Below are 21,669 nucleotides of genomic sequence, written 5' to 3' on the forward strand. Positions count from 1 at the left end.
CTCATTCTTGCTGCGTGTGAAGGAGACTTTTGTTTTTTGGCTGCCCAGCTGGTGCTGTGTGACAATGTACGTAAAGCAGCGGTTCCATTAGTAAGTTACATGGTCACATTGGCACAGCCATCAGGCAGTCAACTTAAGAATGTTACACCCCCCCCCCCGACACCACCCCCCCCCCCCCCCCCATATCCACACACTACATCGGGATGGGTGATTGCTAACAGGCATGGAATAAATTAGGCCTCAATTTTATTCCTCAGCTGTCACCTGCTGTTCTGGCTCCCTATCAGCCTATTGGCTTTGACCTGCGCAGCTTGGGGATAGGTGCTGTGCTGCGAAGGAGCTGCTCAGTTATAGGTGGAACTACTGTAGTGGCAATGCTAAAGGTCACCAAAATATTCAGGGAAGGCTCTGCACCCTCCCTAGTGTGCCACGCTATGCCCCCCACCATGCTGGGCTGACTGCCTTCTCCTAGAAGGGAAAGAATATTATCAAGTTTACCCTATGTGGCTATGATATTAAATGTCTCCATACCGTGCTGTACTATTAAAATTCTCAACACTAAAAACATTTTTTGGTACTTATGTAGTAACTGGGCTGCCGATTTCTAAATCGGGTCGGATCGGGAGATCGCATCGCATCGCATGCGACCATGCGATTCGATGCGATGCGATGCGATGCGATGACCCGATTTTTCCATAGGAATCAATGTTAAAATGGACTGAGTCCATTTTAACATGGAATTCAATGGGAAAAATGGGTCCTTTTCATACCCCTACTATCCAAGTGGGCATGGAGTTGGATATAAACCTGTGGCGAGCGTAGCGAGCCACCGAGCCCGAAGCGTGGCGAGCGAAGCGAGCCCCGCGAGGGGACGAATACCGTCCCCTCGCGGGGCTCGCTTCGCTCGCCACGCTTCGGGCTCGGTGGCTCGCTACGCTCGCCACAGGTTTATATCCAACTCCATGCCCACTTGGATAGTAGGGGTATGAAAAGGACCCATTTTTCCATAGGAATCATTTTAACATTGATTCCTATGGAAAAATCGGGTCATCGCATCCGATATCGGATGCGATATCGGATGCGATGCGATGCGATATCGCATCGCATCGCATCTGATTGTATGCCTTAACTTAAGGCATACAATCAAAAAATCGGCAGCCCAGTTACTACATAAGTACCCATTTTTTTTTTTTATTATTATTAGGAAGCTACACCTCAAAGTATGGAAGATGGGGACCCAAAAACTTCGGCAGTGGCTGGCAGAAATTATCACAATGTTGCCTTTACTAATTTAATACCGGATTCCACACTAGCTACAGTTGTTTTGTGTCTGCCAATCATTGTCTCCGCCAAGGTTAATACCGTCAGCTCCAATTGGGTGGTTGTAGACGCCATTCTTCTTGCCCTGTTCTGTGGTCCATGGGGGTGAGAGGAAAATGCCATCATTCTAATCTGCTATTGATTCCTCCTTACCAGCACTACTGGAAGGTAGAGAATGAATGTTGAGTAATAATTATAGCATTACTAAACGCATAACTGTAATTTAGTTACACAGAAAACATTTGCAGTCTGAATAATTCAATTGTGCTTTAAGAATTCTACAATGTCGGAAGTCCCAGCATTGAGGGCTTTCTATTAATAGGCTGCTGTATGCTGAGTCTGGTATTCCAGTTCACCTGAAACCGGCACTGTGGAGCCAAATGTATGTTTGCAGCGGACATCCTTCCTAGTGCTTTATTATGAAATATAATCCCAATCTGGTAGCTTCTGCGTCTTTGCTTCTTGGCTTTGCAGAATTACATTCTGAGAAATCACTCGCCGCAGCCAGAAATGAAAAAAATATAATATATATAAACGCAGCACAAAATACCAGCAGGGAAAAAGCTAAAACACATGATGGACGGACAAGAAAATGATACTCTCTAGAAAGCTGTTGTTACGTGTTCTGGAAAAGAAAAGTATAGATCTGATAGAAAATGATAAGCAATTGAATTAAAGTAGTGAACATAAATGTTACTTTGTAATTACCTTGCATATAATTATTGTTTTTATACCATGGATAGACCTAGATTTCACTGTTATCCTATTTTTAGTAAGAGACGTGATTTTAAAAGTCTTTCCACCACAGGTTGAACGTCAAACATTTGATTTCCTTTATTGTGCCCAGCATGTAGGGATATGTTTACTAGACATTTTTTTTTATGTTCTCCTTCTGCGTAGGCTAGGAGCAAATTGAGGTATCTGATCTGGGCCAGCTCTATCATTAGGCAGCTGCCTAGGGGCATTAGAATCTGCAGGGTGTCCTGAGTCTTTCCAGCACAAAATTAAGGTTCGCTCTGAGTGATGCATGCTTTTCAAATATGTGTTACTTAAAACTGTGTTACTTAAAACTGTATTTGACTGCATTGACTGCTTGACACATCCCGGATTGCCAGCGGGCAGAATACAGACACCAGCATCCTTATGCGACTGTTGTGATGACTGTTGTTTGGTATTAGATTTGAAACTATAGATCCAGGATTCATCAGCACTGAAATCCATGAAATCAGGCCAGCTGTGGAACTTCTAAACCCCCCACATGTTCACCTGAGGTTCTGGAGAGTCGGTATTGGTGTATGGATGGTGGTGGAAGCAGTAAGCTGAAGTTTTCACTAGGGTACCAAGAAACCTTGCACCGGTACCTCTTTGTCTGCTCATTATATTTTCATTCCTTTCCAGATCTGGCAATGCCAGTGCCACTACAGATAATACCAAAGATGTAACATACTGTATGCCTTGGCACTTAATTCATGAGCAAAAGCTATCCATTGTAAAATAGTCACTCACAACAGAATGAATACATCTCAGTAAGAGTGACATGTGAGCTCTTATATATATAAGTTGATATACAAATTGATACTTAGTAAGAGAAGGCAAACAACAGAACTGCACTTCTGCAATGTAATCTATGCCAGCAGAATTGTTGGCACCAACATAAAAACGAATCATTTTAAAACAATATTTTATACTTTTACTACTTACTTTTTATAGTAAACACGTATACAGGAAAAATAAAATATAGGATTATCCTTGGAGAACAATTGCATTCTGGGTGGCATGAAATGACACCGCGGGCGAAATGTAATAGGGTGGGATTTTTAGACTTTTGCGATATTTGGTCCAAAACGGCCAAAATCGCAATTTTTCTAAAAATCCCACATGTAATAGGGTGCGATTCGCGGGAAAAAGCGCATTTTTTCCCGTGAATTTGCACATTTAAAAGATGCGATTTTCAGTCACAATGAAAATCGCATCCAGATGTTTTCCCATAGGAAACTATAGAACTCGCATATGTAATAGGATGCGAGTTCTAAAGTCGCATATGGGACCTTACCGAAAAGCGCAAAAAAAATAGACCAGCTTCTTGCTGGCGATTTTTACAGAAACATGGTCAGATCATTGAGATCTGTGCATGCTTCTGTTGTAAAAAAAATAGTTAAAACAAAAATTAAATTAAAAAAAACGGCGTGCGGTCCCCCCCCCCCAAGCATAACCAGCCCCGGGCTCAAAAAGCCGGTGCTGGTATCATAAAATCAAAGGAACAATCAAGTTGGGGTTCCCTGGATTTTATAAAACCAGCACCAGGCTCAAGGTCCGGCGCTGGTTCCCAAAATACGGGGGACAAAATGACTAGGGGTCCCCCGTATTTTAAGAACCAGCACCGGACACAACCAGCCAGCAGGGTAATGCCACAGCCGGGGGAAACTTATTATATAAGCTCCTGCGGCCAAAGCATTAACCCCCTGGCTGGTCAGCATGGGCAGGGGTCCTGGGGAAGTGGGGACCCCCCCAATGAAGGGGTCCCCCCCCTCCAGGAATTACCAGCCCATGCTGATAGTCCGGGGCTGTCCCCGATGCCCCTGGCCGGTGGGCATCCGGCTGATGACTTGTGTAAAAAAAAGAATGAAAACTATTGTTTTACACTGGCGAACTATGAGTCCCAGCAAGCCTACCCCGCATGCTGGGACTTGGGGAACCACAAGTCCCAGCATGCGGGGCATTAAAGGGCCCGCTGGCACTTGTAGTTCTGCAGTGAAAAAAATAGTGCACAAAATCACACTGACACCCTGTAAAATAAAACTTTAATACACACAAAACACACACACACACTGATACTTACCTACCTTGAGCCCGTAGGTCGGTCCCTGGATCCTGGGTCCGTCCTCCGGGGCTCCAGGGCAGAAGAGTCCGGTTCCGGGGCCTTGGTCCTGGTTCCGGGGCTGGTCCTGGGGTTCCGGGGCTCCTGGCGTGAAGAATCCCGGGATCCGTGGTAGTCCCCAGGGGTACCTAAGGAGGCAAATCCTACTCACCTGCTCCCCGGCGGCGACCTCCGGTGACAGCGCTGCTCCAGACTGGTACCCGGCTTGAAGGACTTTGCCCGGCGCTGAGATGTTTCCTCTTCGCCGTCTCTGCACAGAATGATTTCTCGGCCAATCAGGAGCCGAGAAAGTCGGCTCCTGATTGGCCAGAAATCATTCTGAATACAGACGCCGACGAAGTAACATCTCAGCGCATCCAGAGCAGAGATGTTACTTCGTCGGCGTCTCTAGTTAGAATGATTTCTGGCCAATCAGGAGCCGACTTTCTCGGCTCCTGATTGGCCGAGAAATCATTCTGTGCAGAGACGGCGAAGAGGAAACATCTCAGTGCCGGGCAAAGTCCTTCAAGCCGGGTACCAGTCTGGAGCAGCGCTGTCACCGGAGGTCGCCGCCGGGGAGCAGGTGAGTAGGATTTGCCTCCTTAGGTACCCCTGGGGACTACCACGGATCCCGGACCCCGGATTCTTCACGCCAGGAGCCCCGGAACCCCAGGACCAGCCCCGGAACCAGGACCAAGGCCCCGGAACCGGACTCTTCTGCCCTGGAGCCCCGGAGGACGGACCCAGGATCCAGGGACCGACCTACGGGCTCAAGGTAGGTAAGTATCAGTGTGTGTGTGTTTTGTGTGTATTAAAGTTTTATTTTACAGGGTGTCAGTGTGATTTTGTGCACTATTTTTTTCACTGCAGAACTACAAGTGCCAGCGGGCCCTTTAATGCCCCGCATGCTGGGAATTGTGGTTCCCCAAGTCCCAGCATGCGGGGTAGGCTTGCTGGGACTCATAGTTCGCCAGTGTAAAACAATAGTTTTCATTCTTTTTTTTACACAAGTCATCAGCCCGATGCCCACCGGCCAGGGGCATCGGGGACAGCCCCGGACTATCAGCATGGGCTGGTAAGTCCTGGAGGGGGGGACCCCTTCATTGAGGGGGTCCCCACTTCCCCAGGACCCCTGCCCATGCTGACCAGCCAGGGGGTTAATGCTTTGGCCGCAGGAGCTTATATAATAAGTTTCCCCCGGCTGTGACATTACCCTGCTGGCTGGTTGTGTCAGGTGCTGGTTCTTAAAATACGGGGGACCCCTAGTCATTTTGTCCCCCGTATTTTGGGAACCAGCGCCGGACCTTGAGCCTGGTGCTGGTTTTATAAAATCCAGGGAACCCCAACTTGATTGTTCCTTTGATTTTATGATACCAGCACCGGCTTTTTGAGCCCGGGGCTGGTTATGCTTAGGGGGGGACCGCACGCCGTTTTTTTTTTGTTTTTTTTTTAAACCAAAATCGCATATATGAAAATGCGCACATTTTCAGGACTGAAAATGCGCACATTTTCAGGACTCAAAATCGACCGAAATCGCGGCAAATCGCATTTTTTGCCGCTAATTCGCATCTCATTACATATGCGATTTAGCGTAAAAAAATGCGATTTTTAAAGGTGCGATTTCTGGCGAGTTTGGAACTCGTCCAAAAATCGCAGCCTATTACATTTCGCCCCGCATGTCATCTACTCTTCCACCTAAAATTCTAAATATCTATTCTTTTTTTCCTGTGGAAATTCCATTGAGACATAAAGAACATCTACTGTACTCCTGAGGGCCAGATATATCAAGCTCCAAAAAATGATAAAGGGTAGAGTGATAAACAACCAGCCAATCAACTCTTACCGGTCTTTTTTCAAACCCAGCCTGTAATATGGCAGGTAGGAGCTGATTGGCTGGCTGTTTATAACTCTTCATTTTATCACTTTTTGAAGATTGTTACATCTGGCCCTCATCAGTCTGTTGGGAGGGGATTCAGGGGATGTGATATGCACCTCAGATTGTCCGGCTGGCAGCCAGTGCAGCAAATACAATAAGAATATCCTCTGGTGTAATCCTGCCAAGGAGCATTCCATTGGGAATGTAGCACTTGAGACATGAAATACAGATGGACAATCGGAGAACTACTATCTATATTATGAATCAATATGGGATAACTGTAGACAAATTGATGCGGTGCAGGTATCACCAGGCAAACAAAACATGATCTTTCTTGGAACAAATGGATGATTCACTCATGCGCTCTGGAGATCCTCTTCAGTAACAAAACTCAATAATAATTCTGTATTAGCCAATATATTTATCTCTATCCTCTCTCCATTAACCTGCGTATTGCCAGCCATAGATGAGGAAATTTTGAATACCAGAAGATCTATTGGTAATATGTGAACTTCAGCCAAAGTTTGTATAGTCAGATTATGGCTCGCCAAAGAAGCTCCTGTAGAGTGAACTTGGATTTCACTAGTAAATGAAACTGTGCAACATGAGAAATGTGGGTACTTCCTCATCTTTGCGGCCACCGCGTACGCTATGGAACTTACGTGTCGAGTGAAGTGAGCCCGCAAGGGGACAATGGTGCTTCTAAGCATCATCCTCCCCTCGTAGGCTCACTTCTCTCGCCATGCTTCGAGCTTGGTGGCTCGGTCCGCTTTGCTCACCACAACTTTACTAACAGTAATAGATGGTGGCGTGGACACCAGAGTCCTCTAGAGCAATATATTGCACCGTGTGTACTCGTACTTATTTACTAGTACAGAGTTTAGGTCAGTTTCTAGATGCAGTGTTAATGATTATTTTCTGGGTTTTTTTAATCTTTATTTCTAGCCCGTAATTTATTTTCAAGAAACAGATCTGATGCTGGAATCAATTCACTGATAGTAATATTTATACTACAGTCCTTTGGCATTGGAAGATCCTGTAACAGCACTTTATTAATCTGCAATGTTCGCTGCCTGGCTCTGCTTACTGCGGTGTGTACTCCAGCCCAGTACGTTTCTTTGTATTAACACATCTCCTCAGGAGCCAAGACCTCAATTGTTACCACAGCTAAACGTGATTTTGTTTTTACTTTGTGGTCATGTAACAAAGTTGCTGAAATGTATCATCCACATATTTACATTGTTTAATGTTTGACTAGCAAACTACATATTACAAACTAGTAAGACCGCTAATGCTTCGAAGGCTAGTCTGCTACCTTGTACAAACATGCACAAACACCTGCCTCCGTGTTTGTGCATGGGTGAGAGAAAGAGATGTAGTTTCACTCTCTGCCCACAGATGGCAGCGTTTTGGAGACACACGGACACTAGACATATACATAGATGATAGTGTTACTATCCAGGATGTAGTTAAATGAGGACAGAGCCAGGATAGTTACAAGTAACCTGCGCCAGAATATATAGGGTGAAATGTAATAGGATGAGGGATTCAGAAAGTGAGAGATTTGGTAATAAATCTCCAGTTTTTTTTTTTAAAGCGGCAATCATTTACACTGCAAAATCTAACTGGTTTGCAGTGTAAATGATTGCCGCTTAAAAAAAAACTGAAACAGTAAAGACACTACAGGGAGATCTGTCAAGCCTTAGATAGATGGAGGGCGGGATGTACTAAACAAAATATACAGCCAAAAGTACTAGGCCCTGGATGCTGGGGCTTTAGACCAAAGTTTAATGGCAGCTTTTACTGGAGTCGCCCTATAACACCACACCCCCTCCCCCACAACTGCATCTCTCTGCACATGCACAGCCGGACTACTTGGTCATAAACCTGGAAGTCCAGTGACCGATGCTGGTCGGAAGAAGTGTCCCCGTAATACAAATCCCATATGCTAGTGAATAGTATGAATGAGATACAGTATGTGATGGGATGTACCGCCATTGTTAAATACATCCTGCCCATAAAGTGAATTGGCTTATAGCAACCAATCAGCTTCTGTCATTTTAAAAAGGCCTACATACCAACTTTTATGCCCCCTCCTCCAGCAGGGTGCAGCATGGTCAGCATTAAGGTGGACAGTGAGGATATGGGTCGGGTGGAAGGTTAAATGATCGCATCATCGTGGCCCTGCCCCGCACTATACAGCGCCTTAAAAACTAATATAGTATAGCGGGGGAGGGGCTACAGGGATGTAATTCAGGGCAAATCGCATCATGACGTCACCCTCGGTTCATCCGCTTGTGCTCTTTAAATAGATGGATAAGGGGCAGTGTGGGTGGTCTGGTCTGGTGGGCGAATTAAAACCTTTTGGGGTTCACCTAGACACTTTGCACTTATTCATTGTTGACCTGATATACCACACCCAAGAAGTATGCTGTGAGCTCTGGCTGAGGCGGCTGGACAGCACTCAAAAAGTAGGACTATCCTGCTAAAAGTGGGACAGAATACATATGTGGAAGCCCATTAATTGGTGTCCCCCCATTTATCCAGCGGTTTCCTTTTTATGCCTCCAATACCTGAATACTTCTTGTTTGGATCCTTGTGAAATTGAGAAGAGCTGTGGATCATGTTGGAACTGATATGATGAACATTCACTTTACTACAGAATAAGGATAAGACAAATTGCTGAGGAGATAAAGATTGACAGAAAAAGCTGATTCAGTTCTTCAATAATCCAATTATAGAGCACAGGCCAGAATTCCGATTTAGTTTAATGTATCTGTAGGAAGCTCAACCCTTAGTTATCTTGAACACTTATCTTTATTGAATATCTTTAGAATAAAATATTTACTTGTGGCTGGAGGAAGTCCAGTTCCTAGGTCAGACCAGGGCAAGGCACTGGAGCGCCCCAGGCGAGGGGGGGTGGGGCGCCTCGGTGCCTACGGGGGGGGGGGGGGGGGTACCTGCGGCACTGTGTGATCTGGCGGCGGGGTCCCTGCAGTGATGCGCGCTATCCGGCAGCCAGGCGGCGGCGCGGGAAGCGCTGATGGGTTTGAAAACTCGCCGCACGCTGATTGGCTGAATCTCAGCCAATCAGCATGCGGAATGTTTTCAAACCCAGCAGCGCTTCCCGCGCCGCCGCCTGGCTGCCGGATAGCGTGCATCACTGCAGGGACCCCGCCACCAGATCACACAGTGCCGCAGGTACCCGGTACGGACACCCCTGCAGCCTCCATGCGAGAGGCGAGGGTCGAAGTGCCGCCCTCCAGTGGCTGGCGCCCTAGGCAAATGCCTAGATTTGCCTAGTGGTGGCGCCGGCCCTGGGTCAGACCGATGTTCTTCTCTTACAGCTAAAACACAGCTCTGTTCAAAGGAGGATATACAGGATGCAAATTGTTATTAGAGATGAGCGGGTCCGGATCTCCCCAAACTGCACAATTGGAGCCAGGATCCGAGTCCCTCTCAGGTTTTCCCGGCCTACTCAGATCCCAAATCGGGATCCGCGAAACGTCATCATCCCGTCTTCATGGATCCTATAGATTTTCGATTCCCACTGATCCTGCCATCTTCACTGCAGCATTAGAGAGGCAAGTGGAAGGAGCTGTGTAATACCACTTTCACATCGTACCTGGGATTTGGACACAGGTCCGTCCTGGAAGTGAGCCAGCATTTGCAAGGTGAAGCTCCCCTCAGCAACCCGGCAATAAGCTGTGTCACTGATGTCACACGGGGGCCGGGGTGGAGCAGAGGCACGGTACCGGGGGCGGAGGACGAGGCAGCGCTTGGAGCTGATGCTGCCTCGGGTTATTTGTGCAGTATGAAAGGGGTATTAGTGTGTATGCAAATGGTGTGGGGAGCGTGTTGCAAACTGCTGTATAAATTCAGGAATGGTGTCCTGTGCTATGCTTGCTGTATTAATGCAGCAGCGGTATCCTGTGCTTTGTTGCCGTATAAGTCCAATGCTGCTGTCCTGTGCTGTACAGGGGTGTACAGAGCTGATGTCCTGGGCTGCTGTTCTGGGACACTGTCCTGTGCTGTTAGAGGTGCTCCTGTCCTGTGCTGTTAGGGGTGCTCCTGTCCTGTGCTGTTAGGGGTGCTCCTGTCCTGTGCTGTTAGGGGTGCTACTGTCCGGTGCTGTTAGGGGTGCTGTTGTCCTGTGCAGGGGTGTACAGAGCTTTTGTTCTGGGGCGCTCTCCCATGGTGCTGTCCTTTGCTGTTAGGGATGTTACTGTCCTGTGCTGTTAGGGGTGCTGTATATGAGTCCAGCTGTGCTGTCCTGTGCTCCCATATAGGTAAAGTGGTGGTGTGTGTGTGTTGATATAGAAATGGAGGAGAACACACTTTAAAGATCAGGAACCATTTCCTAGTGCTGAAGCTGCTACCACAAGTCATGACATTGCCGGTGCAAGTCCATCAACTTCGTTGATGGACTTGTACCGGCAATCTTCGGCCCTCTATGCCCAATGTCATAGACGGCCTGGAAATAAACAAATACAAAAAGTCACACTAATAAAAATAAAAGCGAAGTCAGTTAACGAGAAACTTAAACTTGGCAATATGCCATTTACAACACCAAATGGCAAGGAAAGGATAAGGCCTTGGCCTATGTTCATGGCATGACTGGTGGTCCAGTTTCTCATGAAGATGGAAGCCCTGCTCTCTCCCAAAAAATCAAATAAAAATAAAACTGGTTAAAGCACAGATATCACAAATCTCCAAGGAGAGTTCAATGGTTGCGATGTCTAGGCCTGACATTCCCAACACTGTACTGGAAAATGAGACTCCTTCCACCATTTGCACACCCTCTGCAAGTGCTGGGAGGAGCACCAGTCCAGTGCTGACATTGAGATTGAGGATGTCACCAGGATGAGGAGGATATTGGTGTATCTGGCTCTGAGGAGGAAGTTGACGATGAGGCTTCTGACGATTTGTTTGATTCAGGCACTGGTGGAGACAGTTGTTGGCCGTGGGATGAAAAAGCCCATTGTCATGCCTGGGCAACATACCAAAAGATTTACCTCTTCGGTCCGGAATTATTTCTTTCCAAGTCCAGACAACTGTCTCAACGCATGTCTTTTTAAAAGCGTAATAAGTAAGGATAAGAATGCAAACCACCTAAGAATATCCTCCCTTATACATTACCTGCAGCGGTCCACATCATCAACTCCCTCATCATCAATTTCCTCCTCGATCAGGATCGGAAGGAGTCCTGCAGGCCATGTCACTGGCATGACTGACTCCCCTCCTATCCGGGATTCCTCTGAAGGATACTTGAGTGCTACGCCTACCGCTGCTGTGAGTAGACCGTCATGCCAGAGAGAAAGTCAGAAGACAACTTTTACTACTTTAATGAAGCAATTGACTGTCCAACAGTCCTTTGTGGTGAAGATGAAGTATGCAAGCAGTCACACCGTTAAAAAGTGGATTATTGAGGCCATAACAATTATGCTGGTGTTAGATGTGCGTCCAGTATCTGCCATCAGTGCAGTTGGATTTAGACAGTTGATTGACATACTGTGTCCACAGTGCCAAATCTCATCTAGCTTCCACTTCACTAAGCAAGCAATTCCCAGACTATACAGGGACACAAAGAAAAGTGCCTTAGTGTTCTTAGAAATACCATTGTACCCACTGTCCACTTAGCCACGGACATGTGAATAAGTGGAACAGGGCACATGACTACAGCCTACTAAGTAGATGTACTATGTTGCGCAGCAACAACAGCAGCGGCACCAGTAGCAGCATCTAACCAATGCCAACTCGTTCCTAGGCAGGCTACGTTGTGTATCACCGGTTTCCATGAGTCACACCGCTGAGAACATCTTAGAGAAACTGAGGGGCATCATCGCCAAATAGCTTATCCCGCTTAGTCTCTCCTGGGGATTTGTGATATCTGACAACGCCACCAATATTGTGCGAGCATTACATCTGGTCAAATTCTAGCATGTCCCATGTTTTGCTCACACAATTAATCTTGTGGTGCAGAAACTTACAGAGGCGTGCAGGAGATGCTGTTGGTGTCTCGAAAAAGTTTTGGTCACTTTTTCGACATTCAGCGAGTGCGTGTTGAAGACTGAAGTGCCAGCAAACCCTCTTGAACCTGCCTTGCAATCACCTGAAGCAAGAGGTAGATAATAATGAGGTGGAATTCTACCCTCTGTATGCTTCAGAGGATGGAGGAGCAGAAAAAGGCCATTCAATCCTACACATCCACCTATGACATACTGTAGACAATGGAGGGGGCATGAGCCTGTCTCAAGCAGAGTGGATAATGTAACGGACATGTATTGTGGCATACAGGACAACCGCAGTGAGGCTCAATATACAAAAGAAGAGCACACTAGTGATGTGTTGTTGGTGTTTTGTGCCTTCAACTTTCACTTATAAAAATGAAAACAGGTGATGTTTCCCACAGCAACTAATAAGATTCTATATATTTCTAGGATGCAATAGAGAAATTAATCCAATTGGTTGCTATGGACAACATTACCTCTTTTTTATTTTTAGATAAAAAAAGACAAAAGTTGGGAGGTATGCGGTACATCTGTGTCTAATTAGGTGTATGGTGTCTGACTCTGTACTGTGTCTCTGTATGAGCTCCATTACGACACATGCGTTGTGCAGGGGCGTAGCGCCAAAATTTGCGCCCCTCCCTAAATTTAGCGCTGCCCCCCGTTCTTAGCATGCCTCCCCCGCTGCGTCTGTATTCCGCCGGGAGTCAGGACCGCATATCTACTAATCTGCGTCCCGGCGCCTGGCTCCTGGAGTCAAATCTCCATTACAAAATGGCCGCCTCCTTACAGCAGACCGTTTGTAAGGATGCTAGAGGAGGCCGTCGCTGCCTCCTCTAGCATCTTAAAAAACGGTCTGCTCTAAGGAGGTGGCCATTTTGTAATGGACATTTGACTCAAGGAGCCAGGCGCCGGGACGCAGATTAGTAGATATGCGGTCCTGACTCCCGGCGGAATACAGACGCAGTGGGGGAGACAGCGGCCGGGGCACAGCAAGGGGTGGAGGGCAGTGGCCGGTGCCAGCATCCGGCGCCCACGCAGCCCCCGCTCCCCCAAGCAGCAGCGGGGGCTGCCTCACGCTATCTACGCCACTGGCGTTGTGTAACTTACATGCATGCACAGGCTGATAGTGAGTGACGGGATGCATTGTGGAATCTCCCTTCATGCGCTGTATTCACTCTCCATGTATATGCCTGTGTCTAGGAGCCACTTGCTGCTAGAGTACATGTAGGGCAGGCATTCCCAACCACGGTCCTCAAGGCACACCAACAGTGCAGGTTTTAGTGATATCCAGGCTTCAGCACAAGTGACTTAATTAGTACCTGAGCTTATTTGATTCAACCACTTGTGTTGAAGTCTGGATATCACTGAAACCTGCACTGTTGGTGTGCCTTGAGGACCGTGGTTGGGAATACCTGATGTAGAGGCTCTCAGCGGATACAGAACCCCTTCCAATTTACACTACTGTTACTCACAAGATCCATCCAATAGCACAGGCAGTGGAGCCAGATTTAGGGGGCAGGAAACCAATGTCTCAGTTATCCCCATAGCCTGATTTAGAGCCTCTAAAATATAGAATGTTTCCACTGCTAATCGAGACTTCTCCTGGTTTTTAATGGCTGCCCCTGTGCAACAAAATTGGTTTATCCCTGCGTGGAAGGCATAGGGGTTCAATCACCATGGCAACTCAGCTCTAATTCCTGCTCCTCATCTAATGCCTTTAGGATTAATGCTGCTGCTTCCTCCACCCTTGTCAGCATGGATCAAATGAACAGCGATGTCTGAGGGCAGCACAGGTAGCTCCCATTGGTTTGCTAGTGGGGAAAAAGCATGAGGCGACGATGATGATTCTGCAGACAGATCCAGAAGAGACGCTACATGGTTCATCTCCACAGCAATGAGACACTTCCTATTCTTACACCCTCTGGAGACTTCTTTCTCTTCTTCTGCCATTACCAATATTATTTTCGAGTACCCCCAACAGGTCTGCAGTGTATCCCAGGTTAAGAACCACTGGTGTAGGAGACAGCTTTATGTTTACACTGCAATGTAGAATTCTGTTTGGACACAGCCCACCCAAATCTAACTCTCTCTGCAGGTTACATCTGCCCCACCTGCAGTGCAACATGATTTTGCCCATTTGTGTGCTTTTTTGCTTTGCTAACAGAGCTGGCCCATAGTTCACTAATGTGTTTGCAATTGTGAGTGAGCTTGCGATGAATCCAGGGGACGTCTTTATACATTTCTGGGTAGCAGCAACACTTTCTAACATTAGCAATTCCAAGGACTAGAAAATTGTGTTCACTAAAGTATAAGTAATTGGTGCTCTAGCTACAGCTGCTGGGATTGGACACTACAGAAGTGTTCAGCAGCGATAAATTGATACGACATTGCCATTAGTTATTGGTAACTAAGCACCCATGATGTCCAGCATCCAGAATCTGCATCTAGAGCGCACCTTACCCTAATATTCACAAAGAAAAGATTATTTAGTTTTTTCCTGTTGAATATTCTTATATTATTACACTGAACTTTATAAGGTATATATATATATATATAGATAAATAGATAGATGCATACATAAGGTAGGGTGAGGCCATAGGGGTGGGGGTGGGGGGTGTAGTTAGGCATCCATCAGGATTTTGACCGTTGGGATGTACCCAACCTAATAGATAGAGCAATAATGTCATGGGTTCAATTCCCAACATGGCCCTAAATTTGAGGAGTTTATATATTCTCCCCTTGCTTTCATGGGTTTCCACTGGGCAAACCGGTTTCCTCTCACAATAACAAAAGATTCATTGGCTATTGATACAAATTAACCCTAGTGTGTAAGTGTGTGCGTGTACAGGTGGCTAGGGCAGAATAGATGGGCCAAATGGTTATTATCTTCCACCAAATTCTAGGTTTCTACATAAAACATAACACTTACACAGGGACACTAATTAAAGAAGTGCACTAGATAATCTCTAGTGATGTGTGATATGTTTATATTCATCCATAACACCACCACCTCCTATTATACATCTCTCATGTAATACACATCTGTCCCTTTACCATCTCCATATTTGCCAAAGTGCATTTAATTCATTAGCTCCTATCACCTCTCAGTTTCTTATTTCATTATTGTTCTGCTTTTCTCTACTGTCTATATTTTAAGACTGCTACTAGGGCACAAAACAAGCAAAAAGACTGAAATAAAAACAAAAAACCAGAAGGAAAATAAAATGAGAGAAATAAGAGATAAAGGGCAGGATGTACTAAAGGGAAAATGCGGTAAAACGGGGGTTTTACAGCATTTTCCTATTTACCATCACCCATTCGCCCCGTTTTCGCTTGGCAGGGTATCGCCAAGAGGGTGGCAATACCCTAAAGAAGCCTATGGGCTTCTATCGCCGCCCGATGTCCGCGCGCCCCCCCCCCCTCCCGTCCTCCTGATCTCCTCCTCCCCCAGCAGGTGTCACAGCTCGGAGGACATCCGGCTGCAGGGGGGAGGAGGAGATGCAGGGGGACACTGGCAGCCGCCGGGATGTGACGGAGACCCCCGCAGACCACATCACAGGTATCGCGGGGGGTCTCCGTCACTGCAACCCGATGCTAGCCGCATATGTTAGTACATATGCAGCGGCTGCCAGGCGAAGGGCGGCGATGTATATTAATACATCCCGCCCAAGGGGATAAACACAAAATGACTGTCTAAGGATGTTTCTACTGTGAATTGACATTGATAGTGAAGCCAAGACCTATTATTTCAGCACCTCTATATTGTGCAACTTAAAATAAGCGAGGTTTTCCTGCTGGGTATCCAGCGTTACAGCAGTGTGCAACCGGGGCGTTGTGTCTGGACTGAAGGAGCCGCCTACAATTACTGACATGTCTACTATCACTACATATGGGAGGTCATTCAGGTTGATTCGCAAAGCTGTGAAATTCGCAGCTTTGCGAGTCAACCAAACGCCGCACGCCGAACATCCACCCGCAACTTTTGCGGAAAGCGCACGGGCAGCTGACACCCGCTGAAGTCCAGGGTTTAAGAATATCCATTCTTGAGCACAGGTGACAAAATAAGTACCTCAGTCAATTTGATTTAACCATCTGAACTCAAGAATGGATATCCGTAAAACCTGGAATGTAGTGCTGGAATTTATGAAACTGCTATGTTTTTAAAATAATGCTTTATTCCGAGACTGCACGATCAACATTTCCATTTGTTAACAAGTCTCCCCCATTGCAAAGGCAACAATATGATCATTAGTGGTGACCGCCTTTCACGTGTAGAACAATGTAATAAGGAGCCTTATGGGGGTTCTTCACCCATTGATTGCCTTGTCATTTTTTTTTCTGTAGAAATTTACACACAGTAATTGTGAGATATAATTTCAAACGCTCCATTAGTTGTAAAGCAATAGGGCAATAGATTGCTGATTCAGAGTGTTCTCTGAAAATTCACACTCACGCATGAGTTGAAATGAAGTATACTTAGTGATTCAATGATCTGACTTGCACACGTCATGGTTGGATAACCGTTTCAGCTGGTCAATCCTATAAAAAAAAAAAAAAAATATATATATATATATATATATATATATATATATATATATATATATATAATAAGCACGTTCAACTTCCCTATTCCGTTTTTTTCTATGTTGTAATTTTCAAATTTCCAGTCACATGTTATGTTGGTCACAAATTCCCCGTTATTCTTTATGACTATCAGTTTCTTAAAAAACCCCATGTCTGGACCATTTGGGCGGAGAGTGATGCGGTGGCTGCATGATGACATGCGCAGCTGCAACACCAAAAATGCCAGAGCCGCGACTGGCCGCGCAGCTAGGGAGCCACCCTTGTAGTGCAAGTGCTTTTTGCTCTTGTCCTGTGTTGGATGGTACTCCGCTGTCTAGCTCCAAAAGGTTTGGAAAATTACAATTAAAGCTGAATAAGGCCCCATGTTCTTTATGACACTGGAACACACACACTACGGTAAATTTTTTGTCAGAAGCCAACCAATCTACCGTTTCCAATGTGGAGGGATACCAGGTCACCTGAAGTAAAACATGAATAAAAAAACATTAAACAATGAGGCAGGAACGCTAATCATTACAATATCCATAGTGGTTTTCCAGTAAAACCCAACCTGATAAAACCAAAATGTCCACACTAAAAGAGCTGATGTGCAGAGAGTTAGGTTATGCCGACCACGTGGTGTTATGCAGCCAATCATTTAGTGTAGTGGTTTCCAAATTCGATTTTCAAGGCACCCCAACAGTCCAGGTTATAACGATATCCATGCTTAGGCCCAGGTGACTTAATTAGTTTCTCTGTCACTTTGATTATACCATCTGTGCAGGAATATCCTGTAAACCTGGGCTGTTAGGGTGTCTTGATGGCCATGTTAGAAACCACTGATTCAGTGATTTTTATTGTACGTACCCTGCAACACCCTCACACTGTGTACTGGCAGATTTTTAATGGCTACTTCCTGGTCAATGATATCACGGGAGTGTGCACTGGCGCTGAGATGAGGGGGGAGCGGGTATTAATTACCCAGGTCCACTGAGCCCCCCTCCCCGAGTATACTTACCATGATCTGGGTAGCAGGTCCCTCCTCCTCTGCAGCGCCATCTACCCAATGACAACTTTGGGGAGATGGTCTTGCACATCAAAAGCTATGTTTGGATAGGGTGGTATCCAATTAACCCCGATCATGGGTAACTTGCCGTGTATATTATATTAGCCCCAAAAGCTGCCATGTGCCACTGACTTATTGGGATTTTGCTAAGCAAAAATAGGGCTGGGGCTGCTGAAAACACTAAACCTGTGTGTTTTGGGGAGTAAATGTGGTTTTTAATTAGATGATCTAATTCTATAGCCCAATAAAAAAGTATTGGTAAAACATTGGGAGAAATTGTAAAACCACCGGTGGACACTGCTGGCCCTAGGCGGGACGGTCCCGCAAAAACCTGGGACAGTTAGGAGGTATGCCTATGGTAGCTATACCCTTGTATTTAACTCATGAAACTGTAACAGGGGAGGTGGCCCTTTAAGCAGCTACACTCCCTGCACCCATGGTAGCTACACCGTTGATAAGCAGAAACAATAAACAACATGGCTGCTCAAAAAAAACATTTATCATACAGTCTACAGCCACCTTTTCCCACAATCTCTGCTTTAATGCTTCTATATAAGCGAATATTTGCTTGTCTGGACTATTGCAGCCTTCACACTGAGCTCCCCAGTATAAGTATTACACTCTTCAGTGGTAAGATGTAGACATGGAGCAGAATGCTATTATCGTCTTGGGTGCTAAAACCCCTATAACCCGGACTGTATCCATTCTTGAGCATCACATATTAATGACAATTTTAATCCTACATAGTGCACTCAAGACGGCTGCATTCATCAGGTACCTTTCATGGGTGGAATATATAACCAGTGGAATAATCACCCAAAATGGCTGCACCAACCTGTGCATTATGTGTATTGTGCTCTCTATGGAATGTTTCTTGACATTGCAGTGAGCAGTGGGGCAAGACCACAGGACTAGGCTCAGCAGAGACAATTCCTTCGGACATTACCGTTTTTCCACATTTTTATGCCTTTACTACTGGAGGCATCTAAAATGTTTGAAAAGATATGTAACGAAGTTCTCTGAATTACCTATTATTATGTGGTTTTTCAAATCTTATTACTAATGCCCTTAGGTGTGCTGGGGGATATATTCCCCTCGCTTTCAGCACCAGAGGGGCATTACTAATTTACTAATTATAATTTGATTGAGCAGCTTTCACTCTGTTTTGACTGCATGCCCTGCCAGTGGCAACCTACTCTTTGCACCCCAGATCTTTACCTAGGATGGTTCCTCTGTAGGCAGGATGTACTTCACGTGGATCTTTCTGTACAGGTGCCACTTTTCCTATATATGCATTGCGCCCTTGTATGGCTCACCTCCCACAATGTAACCTTTGTATTGCACTCAAAATGGCTGCCTGATCTGCTACGATTGTGGATGGGATGAAAAATACATTGACCTAAAAGTTTTGGTGGGACCTACGCATCTTGTGTCATCTTTTCTTGGGGGAGGAGATATTTTACCCAGGGTAATCCTAAACAGTGCACTCACAAAGTCTACAAAGCACCTTATGTTCTGTTGGAGAAAGAGTGCTATACAAATAAAAAATATTATACATGTCTGTTCATTCAGGACCAATTTTATAAACACAGAGTAACAGATGCAGCAAACAACACTCAACACTCCAAAACCACACATTTACCACTGAAAAGAACGATGGCAGAACCTGTTCAATACCCCAAAACTTTATTCCCATTTTGCACAATAACAGAAAAATTCTGATCGAATCAAATGTGTCATATTTATTAATAATTAATCCAATATATGTATGTTAATTCAACATGTCATAGTTAAGGGAATGCACATAGAGATAATAAAGATCTATATAATCTCATCTGTAAAATGTGCAAACAATTATTGGAATACCGTGTTCCTGCTTCCACAGTCCCATACACCTCAATAGGTCTCTTATATGACCAGGTCAGGAAGGCACCTACCTGTGTAAAGGTATTTGGATGTACAGCAAATGTTGACTTAAATGTAATCATTGGAATCATTTGAAAATAAGATATCTAATTTGCATATATTATATCAATTTACATTTTAATGAAAATATGTCTTAAACATGCAAAAAAACGAAATCGTACAGATCATCAATTATCGATTATTTCTGTATTGGAAAAACAGCCCTCTACTAATAAACCTTCATTAATGAACCATGCTATTGATTAATTATAAAGCACCCATCCAAAAAAACCCCCTGTGAAACTGCCAATATGTAGACACAATTATAGAGTAAGTGTCTAAAACAAACGACAATCTGCAATGTATGGTTATCGGAGATAATAGATCGGGAGGGCGGGCTTACAAGCCCCAAATCTATTTTCATTGGCATTAAATTTATGATAGACTGAGGAAAAGTTCTGCTGTGGTAAGTCAGTCATTACTATTCTACGTTAATCAGCAATACATTGGTAGAAGTATTCACACTACCAATGCTTCAAGTATCACTGCATTGATAACGCCACATACCTTGGTAATGTATTTCCTGCTGAAGTGATAGCTTACATTCTCAATGATGTCATCGGTTGCTGCTCAGTATTAATAGACTGCACATACCATTGTACTTCAACATTTCCCATATTGTGCTTGGAATAACCTACGCTGAAGGGCTATTTTTAACCATAATGGAAATAATTATTATACTGTATAATCACCAATTAATCGCAAAATATTTCACACAAAGCCTTATTTTCTGCTGAGTTCTGTCAATTTAATAATTATTCCACTCTGCACCATTAAAATGAGAAATCTGAATTCTAACCAGCATATGCATCAGCAATAGGAGACCCGACTCCTCCCACATGTATCTTAGCCACATCTGGGGTAAATTTAATTACAACTTCTAAAAATGAAAAAGAAATGTTTTACATAGTAACCAGAGAAATGATAGACAGGATCTGATTGGTTGCTATGTTCAACATCTCCACTTTTAATTTTTTAGGAAGCTTTAGTAAATGCATTCCCTAGAGAGCAGAAGATTGCTGTGTAGAGAGACCAGGCTTATGTAAACGAGAACAGAGTCTATTTCTAAAAGTACAAGGTTTTACATTCAAAATAGAAGTGAGAACTGCTTACAAGCTAAATTACTATTGACTTGAAAGTAGCAAGTCAGAGAGACGGGTAAATGGATTGCTGCCTTTTTAAAAATGTATAAGTAGTCCATTTTCTCAGTGTCTGCCTCCTTCCAGTATTGTAGAGATCAGCTAGTCTAGGTCAAACAGCTGTGCATAATGCATGGACCAGGGAAAGCAGCCTGCAAAGAAACATCCGGTCATTTGGTCCCAAAGGAATCAGACACCCCCGTACTGCAGATCTTCTATTCCTGCCACATGGCGCCGTTCTCTCCGTTCTCATGGAACTTGTGCAAGTGGTCGGCATATCTGCAAGTGACAGAGAGCACCCAGCATTACTTACTGCTATTTCCAGAGTTCATAAACAAAGCCACAAATAGCACTAATAATAGCACTAATACTCTTGTGAATCAGGGGGTCTATAGGCTTAGCCTTTGAGAGAAATACAGTGGGCGGGGTTAAAGTTCCAGCCAATCAGCTCTTAACGGTCATGTCACAGGCGGTGTTTGAAAAAATGACAGTTAACCCTTTGGGTGCCAACATCTCGGTGATGGATGTGCAAAATAACCGCTTAAAATGCCAGCGTCGCTCACATTTGTTATAGAAATTCAAAGAAAAAATGTTGCATAAAAATGATTATATTTCCTAAACATTACAGGTCATTATGATGAATAAAAATGTTTGCTGGCCAATATTCACATCTATTTCAACAAATCCACTTTGCACTCAACGGGTTAAGAGCTGGTTGGCTGGTACTTTATCTCTGTCCACTGGACCTCTCTCCAAGGCTTAGTGCATAGACCCCTCAGTTTCTCATATAAATACTGGAAAGCGGTGTACACGCGGTGCGATTTGGGCTATCAATTTTGACTATATAGATTGCAAGTCAATGAGAATGTTTG

The 21,669-nt window shown here is 44.9% G+C and overlaps 1 protein-coding gene across 1 annotated transcript in view; it reads right to left on the reverse strand.

Moving 5' to 3' along the window:
- Nucleotides 1–19,360: 19,360 nt before the first annotated feature.
- The window catches only part of CUX1 (cut like homeobox 1), a 320,620-nt gene continuing 318,311 nt past the window's right edge, over nt 19,361–21,669 (reverse strand). Inside the window, exon 23 of the mRNA XM_083172201.1 lies at nt 19,361–21,076. Coding sequence (XP_083028327.1) covers nt 21,013–21,076 — 64 coding nt within the window. The 3' untranslated portion in view covers nt 19,361–21,012. The remainder of the gene's footprint in view (nt 21,077–21,669) is intronic.

This window comes from Crinia signifera, chromosome 2 (genome assembly GCF_055691185.1).
Source record: "Crinia signifera chromosome 2, ASM5569118v1, whole genome shotgun sequence".
Classification (NCBI taxonomy): domain Eukaryota; kingdom Metazoa; phylum Chordata; class Amphibia; order Anura; family Myobatrachidae; genus Crinia; species Crinia signifera.